This window comes from Microcaecilia unicolor, chromosome 5 (genome assembly GCF_901765095.1).
Source record: "Microcaecilia unicolor chromosome 5, aMicUni1.1, whole genome shotgun sequence".
Lineage (NCBI taxonomy): Eukaryota > Metazoa > Chordata > Amphibia > Gymnophiona > Siphonopidae > Microcaecilia > Microcaecilia unicolor.
The window spans coordinates 284,298,127-284,317,803 of record NC_044035.1 but is presented as its reverse complement, the minus strand read 5'-3'; the positions used below and the strand labels follow the sequence as shown (position 1 = coordinate 284,317,803).

Genomic DNA, 19,677 nt, shown 5'->3' with positions numbered 1-19,677 from the left:
AGTACTGAACAGTATTCTATAATGGGTCACTCTTTATAGAATATCATGTAGCACCAGGATCCGCGCTCAACTTTGGCCGAGAGAAGTTACATCAACTGATACCAAATGTAAATCCTGGCACATAAGTTGGGCATAGATCTGCACTATTCCATAACACTACTTGCATCTTAAGAGAATGCCCCTGATCCACCCATGTCCCTACCATTGTTATGCCCCCTTTATAGATCCACATTGACACATATGCACTATTCTATAAGTGCGTTTTTGTGTGGATCTGCTGTTTCTGCCCCTTTTCGGTGTCTTGCATCTGTTAGATTGCTTGTCCACCCTGAAAACTTGGCACAAATAAAACACCTAACATTAGGTGCCATATTTAGATTTACTCCAAAAAAGCATGACCTATTTCTGGGAGTGAGCAAGAAAGAATAGATTTACTCCATGGTATCCTGTCAGATACTTGTGACCTGGATTGCACATGTTCAGATATGGGAAAGTGATGGATCTTTGATCTGACCCAATATGCTCCCTCTGAGAAACATTTCTTAAATTGTTTTTAATGCATGGTTTGCACGTGCAGATCTGAATCTTACCACAAGACACCTGAGCATGTGCCACAGTAAACCATTTTAAGCTGTAGTAGGTGTGCGCTAACACTTACTATAATTTAGTGAAAGGACCACTTGGTCTTTCCGAACCGATGTTTTTGTATTTAGATATGGTAATAGATTTTGTATTGTTTGTTTTTTGAGCATATGGTTTTGTAGCAGGTTATAAACAATTATTTGAATTGATATAAATGACCGGAAATAAATGTCCGCCCAATATTCAGCTGGCAGCAGGTAGCGCTTTGACTCACAGCCGCCGAGAGACAAAGGCCTGGGGCAAACATCCCATGGCCACATCCCTTCTGAGTGCGTAGCCAGATGCCTGTGCAACACCTAAAGGTTCCCAGTAAACGTCAATAATTAGTTGCTCCACCCAATTATTGATAGTTGATCGTTCGTTAAGCAATTAAGTTACATGTGCATCTTGGCAGCACCCAAATTTGGATTCCATATATAGAATCCAGAGGTGTGTGACTCAAGATAGTGGGAGTAGAGCATCCCAGTCCAGCACCACTGCCACGTATTGCAACACTTTCCAGCATTCAACTCATGCCTTTCTCTGTAGCACAAGGCAAATTACTTTCAGGTACATTTCTGTCCCTGGAGAGCTTATGATCTAAGATGGCAATTCTATAAATGGCCGCCTAGATTTAAACACCCTGATGCAGCGCAAGGCAGGGGCGAAGCCAGACATCGCCGGGAGGGGGGGCAGAGCCTGAGGTGAGGGGGGCACTGTTTAGCTGCCCCCCCGCCGCCTCCCCCCCCCCCCGAGCTGCCACCGCCGCCCCATTGGATCTTCCTGCTGGCCTGCAAACAATCCCCTTGAACCCCCCTCCCGCCACCAACCATTCCCCGCCGTCACCGCCCGCCCCGCCGCCGCATCAGATACCTTGTTTGCTGGTGGGGTTCCCCGAACCCTGCCAGCCGAAGAGAGTCTTCTTCAGTGCCAGAGTAGCGCCTTCGTTCAACTAAGTTCCTGGTGTGATCAGCTGTTTCTGACACCGTATGTCCTGCATGCGCCTACATGCACGGTGCAGGACGTACGGCATCAGAAACAGCTGATCACACCAGGAACTTAGTTGAATGAAGGCGCTACTCCAGCGCTGAAGAAGACTCTCTTTGGCTGATGGGGTTTGGGGACCCCCGCTAGCAAACAAGGTATCTGATGTGGCAGCGGGGCGGGCGGCAACGGCGGGGGAGGGTTGTGGCGGGAGGGGGGTTCAAGGGGATCGTCGGCAGGGGGGCCAGGGCCTAATCTACGGGGGCCCAGGCCTCCCTCAGGCCACACGTAGCTACGCCACTGGCGCAAGGAGTACCTATCCTATAACGGCATCTGGGCACCCAGATTCCACCATGGAATACTAACATAGACCTGAATTAATGTACCTAAATGCAGACGCACATGTACACCAAGTCAGCTAAGTACAACTCATGTATGTGGGAGATATGCCCTTGGCAGACACCCCACACACTTGGAAGGTCTTTAATAAATACGTGCCCCAGTTTGGGACGTGTTGCCCACTAGCTAGAGCATGAAGCATGGTGTTAAATGTGTAAAGTGAAGAAGAATTAGTGGATTGTGTGAGCGGCATGGATGCCGAGAGTGAAGTTTATGAATTCTTTAAAGAACTGTGTGGGTTAGGGAGGGAGAGCTGCATTTTATAGCACTGACTCTGGAGAAGAACAAACATGGAGCGGGGTTTGCTTTTGCAGTTTGAAGTGGGGGAAGGGAGGAAATAAAAAGAAACAGAAATGTTACATAAATTACTTAGGGATTCTTTTACAAAGCCACGGTAAAAAGTGACTTGCGGTAGTGTGGGCGAATCTTTTAGGTGCACGCTGGGCCATTTTTTACTGCAGCTAGGAAAAAGGCGATTTTTTAATGGGCTAGTAGAGGAGTGTGGTAGCCGTGTTAGTCCACTCTTAAGGTTATCAATAGAAATCAAACAAAATAAAACATGGAAAAGAAAATAAGATGATACCTTTTTTATTGGACATAACTTAATACATTTCTTGATTAGTTTCAAAGGTTGCCCTTCACATACAAAAATATCCATCATTTACAGCCAAGCCACAAGATACCACCGTATCTGCTCTTACCCAGGGGACAGAGACAGACACCTTAAAAGCCTGACTGCATCCTTCAAACAGAAAGGCTACAACCCCAAAATAATCTCCAAGAATATTGCCTCCTCCCTCAAGACACCCAGGGAGAATCTGCTACAGTACAAGGAGAAAAAAATCCACAGACAGAATCCCCCTTGTAGTGACATACAATCCAGAGCTGGAAAAACTGAGGAAAATCATAAGAGATCTACAACCTATACTCCAGGAGGATGAATTACTGAAAGAGATATTCCCATCCCCACCAGTACTGGCCTTCCGAAAGCCACCCAACTTAAAACACAAGCTAATCAGAAGTAAACTTCCATCACAGCCTGAAAAGGAACAGAAGGGCACACTTCCCTGTAATTTATCCAGTTGCAAACTATGCCAAAATATTTCACAGGACCCCACAGTCATTCACAAAGGAAAGGTATTCAACATAAAGGGATCTTTCACTTGCTCATCTTCCAATGTGGTATATATCATTCAGTGTAAAAAATGTAACGAAGGATGCTATATTGGAGAAACAGGCCAGATGCTTAAGACAAGATTCAATTTACATAGACATCACATGAACAATACTGGTGCCAGTAGGGCTCCCACGCCTGTTGGTCAGCATTTTACAGGACCAGGACACTGTACCAGTGACTTCACAGTGAGAATCCTGAAAGGTAACTTTAAAACCATACAAGAACATAAGACCTTTGAAGTCAGAATGATTGAATATTTTAACACCCAACAGAAAGGACTTAACAAGGATCTGGGGTTCCTAGCCCATTATAAACCATAAAGCTGTATGTCTCTGTTGATCACCCCACCCCTCACCTATCCACACCCATCCTGTTAGAATATCAATGATATGCTTTGATGTCCCCATGCATACCTCCTACAGACCCCCATCCTCCCACCCTGTCAGACTGTCATAGTAATGCTTGAATGTTTTCACTTATATACACTGTCAGCTAGCACATTTGCTTATTTCCGATCTGACGAAGAAGGGCAACCTTCAAAAGTTAATCAAGAAATGTATTGTTATGTCCAATAAAAAAGGTATCATCTTATTTTCTTTTCCATGTTTTATTTTGTTTGATTTCTATTGATAACCTTAATGGGCTAGGAAATGGGCCTGCACTAATATTAAAACTAGCGTTCATCTGTTTACAGCCTAAGCCCTTACTGCCACCCATTGACCTAGCGGTAAGGACTCACATGCTATCAATGCGGTAACCATGCAGCGTGCACCACCGTGGGTGCACTGCTGGCTACTGCCAGGAACACCCCCCATGATAGAAAATATTTTCTACTGCGGGATTTATCACATGCCAAAATTGGAATTACCGCCAGGCACATGCGCTACCCTGGCGGTAGTGCTGAATGGGCGCGTGCAATCCGTGCATTAGTCCTCCCGTACCTTTGTAAAAGGGCCCCTTACGCAATTTCTAGCAGGCACTAGAATTGTTCTATAATTGCTCTGTGCTGTTGTTGTCTACGTAAGTCCCTTTGGATCTCTTGTATCTTGGTATTTCAATAAAGAATACTTTCCAAATTCTACCAAGGTAAATAGGGCCCCTCATCATTTAAGGTTCCCTAATGGCCCTCCTTCTCTTGACTGTTCAAGAGCCTCACCCAAGTGTGTCACTTTGTACTGCTGTCTTTTTGCTACTTCTTATCATTTCTAGAGCACTACTAGACATGCAATAGCATAAAGAAAGATGATTTTATACCACACCCTGACCTCATTACCAGCCAATTCTTTTTTCAGACAAAGGCAATAAAAATGCAAAATGTAATCCTGACCTTATCAGCTCATAATCTGAATACAGAAACTCAATTCCTATGGAGATTGCTGGGTCTGCCTCTGTAAGGATCACGAGGCAGAGAGATAAGGGAGCAGGGTGATAAGAAAGGGATCTGAAGACATTTAAGCTGCTGGGGAGTTCTGTGGTGGAAAGGATTAGTGTACTATACTCTTACCCCTGTAGACAATCTGGCTTTCACTAAAAAGCTTTCACTGGTCTTAGCTTAGTCCTTAGTGAGAAAGGTTTGTCTACATTCAATTCCCAGAGTCTGGACTGAACTTTTCTGGCAGGGAAGACAATAGTTAGTACTTATGTCAACTGGCAAAGAGCTATGTCTGTATTTTCAGCAACATTTATCCACATAAGGGCGCTAGGAAATGAGCTTAGAGCATGCTAATGTGGGACTTTACCATGTGCTAAACCCAATTCCAGTGTGTCTAGCAAATAGGGTATCTGCAAGTATTTAGCAAATAGGGTATCTGCAAGTATTTCTTTTTCAGGTCGTGTGCTAATGTTCACATTAGTGCACATAAGCTGAAAAAAATTGATGTGTGAACACACTAGATGAATAGTGTGTTCATGCCCATTCTTCGCCTCTAACACGCCTCTTCTGAAAAATAAATACACAAATATAGATAGTGTGTGCTTAGCGCATGCAAAAAGGTTACTTATCACAAAATGCTTTAACGTGCTTTGCAATAAGCATTTTCATGCTTTGTCTTTCTGCTTTGGCCAACTGGCTATCTGTGTACAAACTTAAATTAAACCCTGAAAAAACGAGTCTGTTGGAATTTTGGGTCTTTGCCTCCACCAACTGCTGCACTAAGAGTGGAACACTTGATGTCCGTTTAGCTCTGAAAACTGGGTGAAGCTTTTATGACACTCTACACAAGTAAATGACTCATAGGTGTGGATCATGTTCTAGTTCAGAAAGGCAATATACCCTGATTGTTTGGCTCTTTCCAACTTCTATTACTATATCTATAAGAACGTTTTGACCCCTGAGGCAGGCGTTTGTACGCCGAAACACAGCCCATGTCGGGTCATTTTATCTCCATCCTGAAGGCCTAGTGTTGCTTTTTTCTGTTTATGCTTCTATGTAGTTTTATCCTCTCTTTTGTGACTTTGAAACAAACTGAAAAAATGTCCAGAAATTGGCAAACATGTCCAATATACGTCCAAACACCAACCAAAGGTTTCCACCATTCACATCCCTAGCACGCAAAGAAGGGATAGGGAAGGATTGCAGGGAGCAACAGCTGCTGGCTCTCAGTGTCTTGTCTCAGAAACAGCTCCTAGCACCGTCCTGCCAACAGCTGTCACCCTGCTAACAATCCCAGTTACTCTAGACTGACTTTCACAGGGAATAGTGAAAAGTAATGTAAACTTGATTTAGAGCCACATTTTTTTTTCTGTTTGTCTCCCTTTTGTTCCTGAAACATCTGACACAGCCCTCAGTACAAAACAGTGAGTAAGAAAAGCCCAGAAGTCCTATTTACTAAACTGCTGTAAAACAGCACTGTAGGTAAACATTTTGTAGGATTTGTTAAATTGTGGTATCCAAGTGCCACACTTTGATAAATCCTGTGAAGTTTTGGCTTGAATTCCCACAGCTGGGAGCTTCCTACATTACTGGTTATGGCAACACATGATGGCAGTTTCCACATCCTGGGGCTGCAATCTTTTAGAAAGTCCACAAGGCTCTCCAAGAGATCCCTCTGCATCAAAATTCCCCTCCAACCTCCACTCACATGCTCACCTGAGATATACAATTTTTAAAAAAGAAACTCACAGTAAAGACTATCCCTTTGCCTGAAGGCCTTTAGAGTATGCATCCCATTATCCCATAATCCCCTAGTCTTTCCCCAGGCATAACCAAAACTCTCTTGTAGTCTAGATATGGCAGGAGTGAACTATAGGCTGACCAAATTTTGGCCCCAAATCCTTTTTCTGCCCAGTTTAGATTTCAGCAGAAAAGTTATTTTAATTTTTGGCATGTTTTCGGTTTCAGCAGAAAATGAGCATGTGTTTTCGGTGGAAGCCAAAAATTTGTGTTTTTTTTTTCATTTGTCTCCTTCCCACTCCACTGAAAGGAATTGCCCCTCCTCCCAGACCCCCTCAAATGTCTCCCCCCCCCCCCCCCACACCCGTAGGCTGTGTAGTCAGGGCAGGAGCAGTACCCAGTTACTCCTTCCCATCCCGGCTCTGCTCTCAAAATGGCTGTTATGACTGGGGCATCACTCCTGCCCTGACTACACCATAGATCACCAGGGAGTGTAAGAGTGTAAGGCAGTCCAGGGGCATGGGGGGGGGGGGAGCTACTTTTCATTGTCTTGGGTTTTTTATACTGTGATTGCAAGAAATGCAGCTATGATCTTGCACAATAGTTTACGTGGTAAATAGTGCTTCATATAGATGTGTTTGATACAAAATTTTAGCAAGAATTTAAGGATTGAAATTTGGAATGATAAACTCCTTTGGAATTAGCCCAAACAAGAGATTAACCTGCCAGAAGCCATTTCTGAGTTATCAAAAACAAAAAAAGAGGAAAAATAAAAACTCTGCATAGGGAACTATAACTGAAAAATAAAAATACAAATGAAAACCCACAGAAAAAATTAATAATACCCTAAATATTTGCACCATAGTAAAACAGCCCCTCCATTTGTAAAATGGTTGTTAATGCTGCATGGTTCTAACCTTCCTGAGCCCTTACGCCAAGCCCCCTATCTGCCCATCTTCAAGACTTTGCTTAAAACCCACATCTTCAATGCTGCATTCAGCACCTAACTCTTACCGTTCAGTAAATCCAGACTGCCCCAATTTGACCACCCCTATCGGACTGACCGTTCACTTGTCTCTTAGATTGTAAGCTCTTTGAGCAGGGACCGTCCCTCTATGTTAATTTTACAGGACCAAGACACTGTACCAGTGACTTCACAGTGAGAATTCTGAAAGGTAACTTTAAAACCATACAAGAACGTAACACCTTTGAAGTCAGAATGATTGAATATTTTAACACCCAACAGAAAGGACTTAACAAGGATCTGGGGTAACTAGCCCATTATAAACCATAAAGCTGTATTTCTCTGTTGATCACCCCACCCCTCACCTATCCACACCCATCCTGTTAGAATATCAATGATATGCTTTGATGTCCCCATGCATACCTCCTACCCACCCCCATCCTCCCACCCTGTCAGACTGTCATAGTAATGCTTGAATGTTTTCACTTATATACACTGTCAGCTAGCACATTTGCTTATTTCCGATCTGACGAAGAAGGGCAACCTTTGAAAGCTAATCAAGAAATGTATTAAGTTATGTACAATAAAAAAGGTATCATCTTATTTTCTTTTCCATGTTTTATTTTGTTTGATTTCTATTGATAACCTTATTGCCTTATAAAAATGGATCCACTCTTCCTCACTCACTAGCTTTTTTTGATCCTGTGCCTTGTTTTCTTTCACTCTTCTGTTTTATCCATTCTGTTAAGGCAATACCACATCTAGTTTAAATAGGTATAATGAAATTGTTTTTTTAATGTTGCTTGGTACTGGCTAATGAAAGCAACTGCAGCATGACTGTATGTAAATCACTGCTTCCTTTTTACATGCTTGTTCCAGCTTACACACAGGCTAACAGAACTCTGAAAAATGTATCCACACAAAGGCTTACTGTATTATCTCAGATCCCTTTCTTATGCTCTCTAAAAGTTTTGCATTGCAGACAAAAAAACAAAAAAAAAAAAGCTTTGAACACCATTCCTACTGCACACCACTGTAATTTTCTTCTCTAAAATAACTAACTTCAGTGCCCATATCGCCTAGGATCACAGAAAGAATCTTATGGTAAAGGTCAAGTGTACTGACTACAGCTACATATTACAATGTGCAGCTATTGGCAGGCAGGTCCTTTCTAATCCAATAAATCAGATATGTTTGTATGTTCAGCAAAGACAGAGTACCATGACTACATCTAATACGATGCCATATAAATATTTCTATAGACACCAAAAAATATAGCACCATAATCTTGTGCAAGTCAGAGATATCATACCACATCTGCGAACTTTGCTGCCTGGAAACACAGCCACTTACTGCAAGGAGTATCCTTAATAAAGCAGAGCTAGCCAGTTCCAGGAGGAAGATTTTAGGCTAGTCTTTGATTTCTGGCAGTCTCATCTTGGTGCATTATAGGACTTGCAGCTCTGATTTCAAAGGGTAGAATTGGAGACTACAAATAAGAGATATACATTGAAAACCAGAACTGGCCTAAAAGTCTCCCTCCTGGAACTGAGTAACTTAGTAGCTCTGATAAAAAAAAAAGAAAGAGCTTGCAAACCTTCGTCAGATGATGATGATGAAGATGAAATCTCATTAGTTTTGTTTGGAAGAACTAGGAAAAAGCTACCTACCAGCTTGATTGGTTGTGATATTGACTGAAGCAAACTGCCTTGAGAAGGCACTGGAGCCAGACACCGCATTCAGTGCCTCGATCTCAAAAGTGTAGTTGGTATGTGCTAGAAGGTCTGTGACCGTCACAGAGGTGTTAGTAAGCCCATTCTGGTGAGGTATAAAGCGCACATTCCCACTGCAGGGCTCACAAACAATCTGCTGACCCCCACATTTCTTGCAAATAATATTGAAGGTCACATCTTTCCGACCCCCAGTATCAAGAGGCCAGTTCCAGTCCAGGATAACTGATGTCTCATTGATATTGGAGATGACATTTCTTGGTGTGGAAGGAGGTCCTAAAAAGAAAATTAAAAGGTAATAATTATACAGAATGATATGACTCAAAACAAACATTTAATTACACATGTCTCAGCTAATTCCACTGAGTGAAACAAAAAGAGTGACGAAGTACCACTGATATTAAAATCAACCAAAGCAAAAGCAAAGTTCAAAGCATATAAACCAACAATGAATTTAAAGCATCCACTTGAATGTTATATCATATACCTCTCAAAAGGCAAAGGGCCCTGTTTACTAAGGTGCACTAGCATTTTTAGTGTGTCCTAAAAATTAGCGCACACTAAACGCTAGAGGCACCCATATTCCTATGGGTATCTCTGGGGTTTAGCATGCGGTAAAAATGCTAGCATGCCTCTAGCGCGGCTTAGTAAACAGAGCCCTTAGTAAATTAGAGGCCCTGTTTACTAAGATGCACTAGCATTTTTAGCGCACGCTAATTTAGAACGTGCTAAATGCTAGAGACACCCATATATTCCTATAGGTGTCTCTAGCATTAGCACATGCTAATTTTTAGTGAGCACTAAAGAAACTAGAGCGCCTATAACTCAGCTTAGTAAACAGGGCCCTAGGTTTGTAATATATATTTGAAAAGAAATGCTTCAGTCTACACACAAACGAGAGCAAACAGTGTTAAGAACGCAGGACCTAATATCCAACACTACTCACTGGTACAAGCCATGGATGGAGGATCTCTTTCCGCCCGAAAGTAATTCTTCTCACAGCTACAGTGGGTTGATGCCTCTTCATAGGCAAAGCTGTGAGGTGGGCATTTAGCACACTTCATGTTGCCAGCAAAGGCTTTGTAAAATCCAGGTCGGCAAGCTGTAACACAGAACAGGGAGATTACCTTTCAAAATCTGTAGTTTTAATGTATGGGTAGAGGGTAGAAGTTTTAGATTACTATTGTCCATAGATCACTGTAATGTAAATAATCTTTAATGTTTATTGTGGCAAACCCATTTATGTCAGGCAGGGGCATAGCCAGACAGCCAATTTTGGGTCAGCCTGAGCCCAAAATGGATGGGCATGGAATTGAGCCCCTCCTGGCCCCCCTACGCTCTGCATTCTGCCTCTCTCCCTACCCTCAAACACAAAATATTAAATACCTGAGCTGGTGGGGATTCCCAAACTGCACCAGCTGAAGATTTCTTCCTCCTTTCAAACAGCAGCTGGCAGCACTTAACTTGAGCTGACGCTGCTGCCAGTAGTCCGTACATGCTCAGTGCTTCCGCATGGGTGACAACTGAGCATGTGCAGAGGGGCCGGTGTGTGGTGCCAGATGCCATTTGGAAGAGCATTGGCTGCCTGAGAAAAAGGATTCCCACCAGCCACAGCAAGAGTGCCTCATTTTTGGGTGGGCCTGAGTTCAAATTGGGTGGGCTGTAGCCCACCCAGGCCCACCTGTAGCTACGCCACTGATGTCAGGATATAGAAGTTGGAAGTCAGAGATCCCAGTCAGGATGTCTCAAGTTTCATTATTATTTTAAAACAGAATCTGCAGAAGTAAAAACTGTTCTAAAGTACAGGAGAACTGGACATTTATGCTCTGAATGTGAGCAGCAGTCTATTTTAGAGAATAAAATGTTGAAAATGTCTATGGGTTGAAAACCAGCATATAAGCATGCTTGTGCAGGAACATACAAGTTTATGTTTGCCAGTTAGGAAGGTAAACATGCATTTTCCCAGCACTGTCACAGAACCCTGTATCCTTGCCAGTTTGGTTTTGGAGGGAGAGGTGACAAAAACCACTGGGGGCTTAAGGGGGCAACCTCCCTAATCCCTGCTCAGTAGAAGCAGTTTGCCAAAAACTAAACATGCTTGGTTGTAGGTGTAACTCTTGACTTCAGTCTTTTAGGACAGTGATTCCCAAACCTGATCTTGGAAGCACTCCAGCCAGTCAGGTTTTCAGGATATCCACAATGAATATTCATGAGATAGCTTTGCATGAGGTGGAGGCAGTGCATGCAAATAAGAACATAAGAGTAGCCATACCGGGTCAGACCAATGGTCCATCTAGCACAGTATCCTGTTTTCCAAATAGTGGCCAAGCCAGATCACAAATACCTGGCAGAAACCCAAATTATGACAACACTCCAAACTACAAATTCCAGGGCAAGCAGTTGCTTCCCATGTCTATCTCAATAGCAGACTATGGACTTTTCCTCCAGGAATTTGTCCAAACCTTTTTAAACTCAGAAGCATTAACTGCTGTTACCACATCCTCTGGCAAAGAGTTCTAGAGCTTAACTATTTGTTAAGTGAAAAAATATTTCCTCCTATTTGTTTTAAAAGTATTTCCATGTAACTTCATCAAGTGTCCCCTAGTCTTTGTACTTTTGGAATGAGTAAAAAATTCAATTTACTTCTACTCGCTCTACACCACTCAGGATTTTGTAGACCTCAATCATATCTCCCCTCAAATCTCTCTCATGAATATTCATTGTGGATATTCTGAAAACCTCAGAAAATAATAAGGCAGACAATCTGCAAACTCCAATGTGGAAACAAACAAAGCAGATCAGTAGTAGGTACAAAAAAAATCTTTATTGTAGGGTTTCAACCCTATTTTTGCACCCTCTGTAGGTAATCTTTATATGGGAGATTTTGAGAATAAATACCTCTCAGACACTGCATTTTCTGATAAAAAAATATATACCTGTGGAAAAGATACATCAGTGATATTCTTTTGATTTGAAAAAGGACAGTGTGTGACCTAGAAAAGTTCTATATGTGGTTAAACACTTTGGGCATTCTATTAGGTTGAAACCTTAAAATAAAGATTTAAATGTACCTACTACTGATCTGCTTTGTTTGTTTCCACTGTCTTGAAAACCTGACTGGCTGGGGTGCCTCCAGGACCAGGTTTGGGAACCACTGTTTTAGGACATGGAAGTTTAGTTCCCTTCCGAAATGCTGAAACACCCTTGTCCTACCCAAAACACACCCAGACCAAGCCCCATTGGCATTTGAATGCACTTGGGTTTGAGACATGCTTATCCCGGCTTTGTACAATGGGGACTTTGATGTATGCAAGATAAATATTTAAGGGCCAGTTTATGCCTGTCTGAAACATGAACTGCCCTTCTAAAATTACAGCCTTATTATACTGAGAAAACATAGGGGCTCTTATACTAAACATTTGCCATGCAGCAATGAGCTTGCCATGTGGCAACCTGGAACTACCGCCAGCCTAGCACAGTCGCTAGCGGTAGTTCCACCTCAAGTACGTGCCATTTCCGGTGATGTAGGTGGGTTGCTGCCAGGGTAGTGCGGGAGCCCTTACTGCCACCTCAATGGGTGGTGGTAAGTGCTCTCCCCCCCGCATGGTCACGTAGTAAGTGCAAGCTTACTGTATGGCCATGTGTTTTTTCAGGCTTTTTACTTGCTGCGGTAAACAGGGCCCTAGCGCACAGCAAAAATGGCCACAGCTGCTACTTACTGCAGGGACTTTTTACCATAGTCTTGGTAAAAGGGCCCCTCAATTTTTTGTGGATAAATTGGGATTTTTGATAAAATGCAATTGGCTCGTTGCCAAAAATACTACAATTCAACTGTAGATTCAATTATATTAGATATGGAAAATCCAAGTATGATTACTCTAAAATATTTTCCACTATAGTGGGGGTTCCAAAACGTTCCGGAAAATATGCTACATTGGACATTCCAAATCAATGAAAAGGCCAGTGGGTAGGAGGTTCTACTTGGATATTGCTGAGCAAGGAGGGGAGATTCCCCCCCCCCCCCCCAGAGTTTCCTGAGTTTGTTGTGTGGTCTCAGAACCCAGAAGCCTGGTTGCCTTTGCTACTACAAAACATGAAAAAAAACCTTCCTCTATGGGTCAGATACTGCCATGGACAGGAAACGTATAGCAGGTTGGAAAAGTGAGCCCATGGGCTGTAGTTTATGGACTCCTGCACTATACTGTTCCTGAAATGAAGTAGCAAAAGTAATTGAAATAATAATTCAATACAGCACACTTGGCATAAGAAGTATAGAATTTGACTTGCTTCATTTAAGGATGGCCACAAATAAATCATAGAGCTAATGTAAACAGAAAAGGTTCATTTATGTGTTCCAGAGGTCCCACCAAGCATGCCAAAGTCGCCTCTGCTTGGTTGACTTAGCAACAGCATCTCCTCTGTTGCTACATAAGATGCTGATGATTGGGCCAACACCACATAAATAAACATTGAACATCTTAAAGCCATGTTTATTCAGTTAAAGCTGATTAAGCAAGATAATATCAAATAGACAAAAAAATTAATTGTGTAAATGGAAAAATAAGGGATTGTTCTTATAGAGTCTGAAGGATAATCTCCTCTAGGGACCTGGAATCACAGCGTGACTGAGGATTGCTAATCCATTTCCAGTCTTTAGTAAGGAATTCTTTTCTTTTTGTCTGTAACGAATCCAGGGAATTAATGATCAGTTTATTGGAAATTAAAGTAAACATGACAAAGATAGATCAACATAAGAATCCATTCAAATACAATGAGAAAGCACTGCTCAATTATAATCTATGTGTTTGATTTCTGCAGCCAATCAGATCCTTTAATTTTCTGCTCATCTGCATTCCCCATGAAGTCTCAGAAACCATTGATTAATACACAATTTTACTTTTAAAAGACTACAAAACCCAGAGAAGAATATAAAGTTCTGATAGGAAGTGAATGGCCGGAACATTCCCAGTGTAATGGAAGGTTGAGTTTTGCATTGTTGGGGTTCTCTAGGGATACTGGTGAGAGCCGTTTGTGTGAGCGGCAGCTGACAAACTCCAGGTGGTGATCTTTCAATAGACTTCATTTACAACCAGAGAAAAAGAGTAGGAGGAAGAAAAATGAGGAAAAAATGAACCAGGAAAGTGCAGAAAGCATTCTAACAAGCTCCGATTAGTCCTTCCTTTTCTCCGGGGACAAGTGCTCTATTGTCTCCATACTGTCTTCATTTCTCAACTACTCTGTGGTGACCAGTCATGGAGGAAATAAATCGCTAAGAGCCCTGCAGGCCCAGCATGCCACAACAACTTGAATCCGATTTGGGTCTTCCTGCAGGCTGCCTGTGTTCTCTGACCTTGCTTTTCAGATATCTTTAGGATTTTGGAGTTTTAGGAAACCCAATAAAAAAAGGCAATTCTAACACAAGTTGCAATTATAGTGGGAAATCACATTTGGGTACTTTTACTAAACCAACGGAACATTTTAACCGGGATTTTACTATACAAGTAGAAACATCTTTTAATGTGGCACCTATTGGAAGTGTTCCTACTCCTTTCTATTGCAGGTCATGCGTTAACATTCAGATTAACGTGTGGTACCTGCTCCCAGTTAATGCGGAAGCACTTGGGGGGGGGGGGGATTCTATATATGACACCTAAAAAACGCACTGAATCAGTGCGACTAAGCGTATTCTATAATCGGTGCCTAGATTTAGGCGCCAATTATAGAGTAATCTTAGTTGATATCTCAGTACTTAAAACTACACGCATCCATTTACACCAATGAAAACGTGACGTAAATCCCAGTGCGTAGATTTATGTGCACTGGGCCATATTCTATAATTATGCATGTAAATTTCGGAACACCCACGAAATGTCCATTTCCCCACCCATAACCATGCCCCTTTTTGCCGGCGTGCATTAGCAGTTTAGCGCACTTCGATACAGAATACGCTTAGCAACTTGTATGTATAACTTCTAATCAGTGCCAATTAGTGCTCATTATTACTTGTTAAGTAATATTATCAGCACTCATTAGTTTGTTAAGCTACGCACATTGTTATAGAATCTGCATCAATTTTGGCATGGATCTCTAGGCGCGCTATATAGAATCTGGGGCTTAGTGCCTCCTATTTAGGAGGCAGTAAATAGTCCCATGTTAACTCCGTGTTAGGCAATCAGCACTCAGTAAGTGCAGCATGTTAACTGCCAAGTGCCTTCCATGCTAAATCTCCTCCAATGCCTTCCTCCTGACGCAAAAACCATGTGGAGTTTCATTTTCAAAGCACATACTCCCCTATATTCAAGACCATTTAACTGGCTAGTTAAATAGCACTTAACCAGCTATCTGGTGATATTTGGGGGGGAGGGGAGGGAAAAACTGGCTATTCCCCCACTGAATGCTCCTGGTTAGAGGCCAGGAGATAACTGGCAATATCACGCAATATAGCCGGTTATCCCTGAATAATCAGCATATATCTGGCTATTGTAAGCCGTGTAAATTGCTTAAATATCTTTGTACAGTTTAAATGTAACTGGTTATCTCTGAATATTAACTTAGCCTGTTAAGTTTAAATTGACCAAAAATAAACCGAATATTCAATGCCGGTCACTGGAAGTCCTGGCATTGAATACCTGGGCTGACCGTCAACCATGGGAGTTAGCCAGATCACTCCCATGGTCTGAATATCAGCTCCAAAGACTTACAAAGTTACGTAGGTTGCTACATTGGGCCACTTAAATAGCTACTATATCTTTAGCTGGTTTAACGTTAACTGGCTATCTTCGAATATCGACTGGATATACAATGCCGGTCACCAGGAACGGCCCAGCATTGAATATCCAGGATGACCTCTGACCACGGGAGTTAGTCAGGTTCCCTCCCATATTCTGAATATCAGCCTCTATATGTTTTTTAGTCCATTATTTTAGACAGACTGATTCTATCAACCCCTGACACAGGCGTTTAACATTGAAACATGCTCCATGTCGGGTCTAATAAAGAGCTCTCTTGATTGTCCCATGCTTGAACGGCCCTTGGTGCTTTTTTGTATTTCTATGACCTATTTTCAGCCAACCTTAGGAATCTAAGGGACCCTTTTACTAAGCTGTGTTAATCACTAACGCATGCTTTACTCAGGAAAAATGACCTAATGCAGGACTTTCTTAAATGTTCTGTGTTAATTTTGCAATTTGTGCATGCTAAGTGAGCAGTATTTTTTTTTGTATTTTTTTTGGAGGGGGCATGTCAGAGGCAGAGAATGGGCATGGAAGCACTATTCTACTATACAAGGCGGTAAGTGGCTATGCACTAATGCTATTTTCCCTAGCACGGAAAATGCCATGCGCCAGGGCTGGAACCACTGCCAGCGCCTGCATTGGGCCAGCGGTAGTTCCAAATTAGCATGTGGTAAGTCCATGTTGGGCTTACTGCCGCTCTGTAAAGAGGCCCCACAATGAGTTGAGATCATGTCATCCAAGGTACACAGCAGGTGGTGCCCCAGGAGCCTTAGGAGGCAAATATTTAAAAAAGGTGATCACGGCAGCAAATCTCTGCTTTACAGTCAGGCTTAGTTTGCTAAGCTGTTGCTCTCAGGTAACAGCTAAAACTTGATAATTAAGCATCTGAGATTGCCTGACCATGACAAAGTTGAACACATAAGGCACTAAAGAGCTAACAGCGATAATATATTAATTAGGAATACAAGAGTGTTTATGGGTGGCAGGAGGGAAACATAGTATTGAATGTCACCAATAGCAAGTAGATTTTGGTTGAAGAGACTTAAAGAGGTTCGAGGAAGGAGAAAGATGAAACTGAATCATGGTTAAGGCCTAGTTACATTCATAAGCATTTTGGTTATAATGAGATGTTGTTGTCATTTTTGTGATTAGCTAAATTTAATGTAATCCCCACTTTTCTTTCAAATTGTATTAATAGATTTATGTATTGTGAATTGTTGTCTGACTCCTGCATTGTAACTTGTCCTATGTTTTCTCCGTATTTTGTAAACCACCTTACTGATGGATATTAAAGTAAATAAACCAAACCTTATAGGCAAATCACCATCCCCACTTCGGAGTCCTACCTTCCTAGTAATGCTCACAAAAAGTAGCAGTAATGCAAAACATGAGGTGAGTGTACAGGTATGGTTAAAAAGTTAATAAGGGGAGAACCCACAATAGGGTTAGTTTAAACATATTAGTGGGATGTTTTCCAGAAACCATTTATCATTCCTTCAGGAGAAGTTCAGATCTGGAAAAAAACACCTTTTGATGTCTTGTGAAAGAACATGTAAGACCAGCAAGAGTAGCACTACTAGCATCAAACAAAAAAAAGAAGAATCCTTTACTTTGTTTAAATGCAACTGAAAGAAGAAAGAGCTGCAGCTCAAGTGAATACATTTCTATTTAAAGATACATGATAAAGAGTTCATAACAGCTTTGCCACCTTGAAATGAGAAATAATTACTGGAATACTATTGGGAGGGAAGAAGTGGAGTCATCAGACTGCCTGCCATGACGAATTAGCAGAGCGCTAGATCATTCTCACTGATATCAAATGATATTCCAGTAATACCAATGTGACCAAGACTCTGGCCTGTTGTGAAATCACACAGTAGGAGACCAGTACATCTGCAGTGCCTATAGTTGTAAACCATAGACAGATTGAGGGTCTTGTCACCTGTTGTTAGGAAAGTATCTCTTAACATAGTCTATGCAGGCTCATGTACATTTCTCTTTTAATTAAAATAAAATTATAATCCAAGAATGGATGGATACAAAATAATCAAAAGATACTATCTCAAACAAAAATCAATCAAACAATGAACTACCACCACCCACCCATTTCAGACCACAAAAAGAATAGTAGAATCCAAGGCACAGTATCAAGAAAAAAGTTATACCAACAAATAAAGCAAGAACAATTATTGTCGGAAAGCATCAATTACAATCTGGGTGTAAAAGTCTCAGGCAGAACCTCTGAAGGACCTGAAGTCCCCCACAAACCTGGAAGTCGAAAACACTTGCAAGAGAGCTGGCTCACAGAAAATATATCTTTGAGATTCTAATGTAATAATACATGTAGGGGTCCTTTTACAAAGCTGTGGTAGGTTCTAATGCATGCTTACCGCAGATGAAAAGGGCCTACCATGGGATGTGCTGAGGTGTCCAGTGGTAATTTTAGAATTTGCTCATACAAACTGTGCACTAAAATAATTATTTTTTCACCAAAGAGCTGTGTCTGGAGGCTGGAGAGTGGGCGTTTCTGCACTAATCAGTTAGCATATCAGTATTCCACTCACTAAGGGGTCCTTTTACCAAGCTGTGAGAAAAAGGGCCCTGCGCTAGCAGTGGGGGCCATTTTTCCCATGCACCAGGGCCATTTTTTATGCAGACGGTAAAAGCTGGAAAAAAAATGGCTACGCGGTGAGATGACTCTTATCGCATGGCCATGTGACGGTGAACACTTACCGCCACCCATTGCCCAATTACTGCTGGGTTATCGCCACGCAAGCCATTTCCAGGGTTTTCTTTTTCCTCCGGAAATAGCATGTGCTCGGGGGTGGGACTACTGCTGGCGGCCGCGTAGGGCCAGTGCTAGTCCCGGAAGAACGAGCGGTAAGCCCGCGTTGGGCTTAACTCCAATCTGTAAAAGGGCCCCTAACTGATTAATGTATAATTAGTGCTTAAATTCTTAGGTGGCGATAAGGATTCACACGCTAATCTCTAATGGCCATGCGCTAATTGAAAGAAATTAGCATGTGGCCATTCATTCAGAAAATCAGCCATTTTCCGGCTGTGCTAAAAATGGCTTCAGCACGTGGAAAAGACCCTCATATGGGCACACCAAGGCCACGTTTGAGTGCAGCTTAGTAAAAGAACCCCTTAGAGGGGAAAATACAACTAAAATAGAGCCCTAACTGCAGAACCTGCACTCTCGTCTCCAAAACTTGTTATTGGAGCAACATCAGAGTGGAGACTAAACAAGCAATTCAAAAATTTGACATCTATTTTTTGAAGTAATAAGCTCAGTATCTGGTGTCTATTTAGTGCACAAATCAAATTCACTATTAAAGCTGCTGGAACCATTTCTTGAATATTTTTTTTGTTGCATTTGTACCCTGTGCTTTCCTACTCATAGCAGGTTCAATGTGGCTTACATATTATGTACAGGTACTTATTTGTACCTGGGGCAATGGAGGGTTGAGTGACTTGCCTAGGGTCCCAAGGAGCTACCTTTGCCTGCAGTGGGAATTGAACCCAGTTCCCCAGGACCAAGGTCCACCATGCTAACCACTAGGCCACTCCCCTCTATAATTTGTGTCGCATTAAGCTCATCAAAGAATGCATTAGGTATGGGATTGGTAGCTTTTTAGCAAAAGGGACAAATAATGCACCCTTGCTATAGGAGGACATGATTGTTCTGGAACTTTCAAAATCTGAAAAAAAATGAGCATTTAAGGCTTATGACTACTAAAAGGGTCCTTTTACTAAGCCACAGTAAAAAGTGACCTGTGGTAGCGTGAGCGCATCTTTTGAATGTGTGCCAGGTCATTTTTTTACCGCATCTAGGAAAAAAGGCCTTTTTTAAAAGGTTCTGGAAAATGGACGTGCACTAAAATTGAAACCAGTGCACGCCCGTTTTTGGCCTGAGACCTTCCCCCACCCATTGACCTAGTGGTAAGGGCTCACAC

At 42.0% G+C, this 19,677-nt stretch overlaps 1 protein-coding gene across 2 annotated transcripts in view; it reads right to left on the bottom strand.

The window, feature by feature from the left end:
• Positions 1 to 19,677, bottom strand: part of EPHA3 (EPH receptor A3) — a 356,754-nt gene that overhangs the window by 119,897 nt on the left and 217,180 nt on the right. For both annotated transcript variants that reach the window (XM_030204248.1, XM_030204249.1), the window contains exons 4-5: positions 9,934 to 10,089; positions 8,928 to 9,263 (exon numbers count right to left, since the gene is read on the bottom strand). In XM_030204248.1, the coding sequence (XP_030060108.1) occupies positions 8,928 to 9,263; positions 9,934 to 10,089 (492 nt within the window). The remainder of the gene's footprint in view (positions 1 to 8,927; positions 9,264 to 9,933; positions 10,090 to 19,677) is intronic.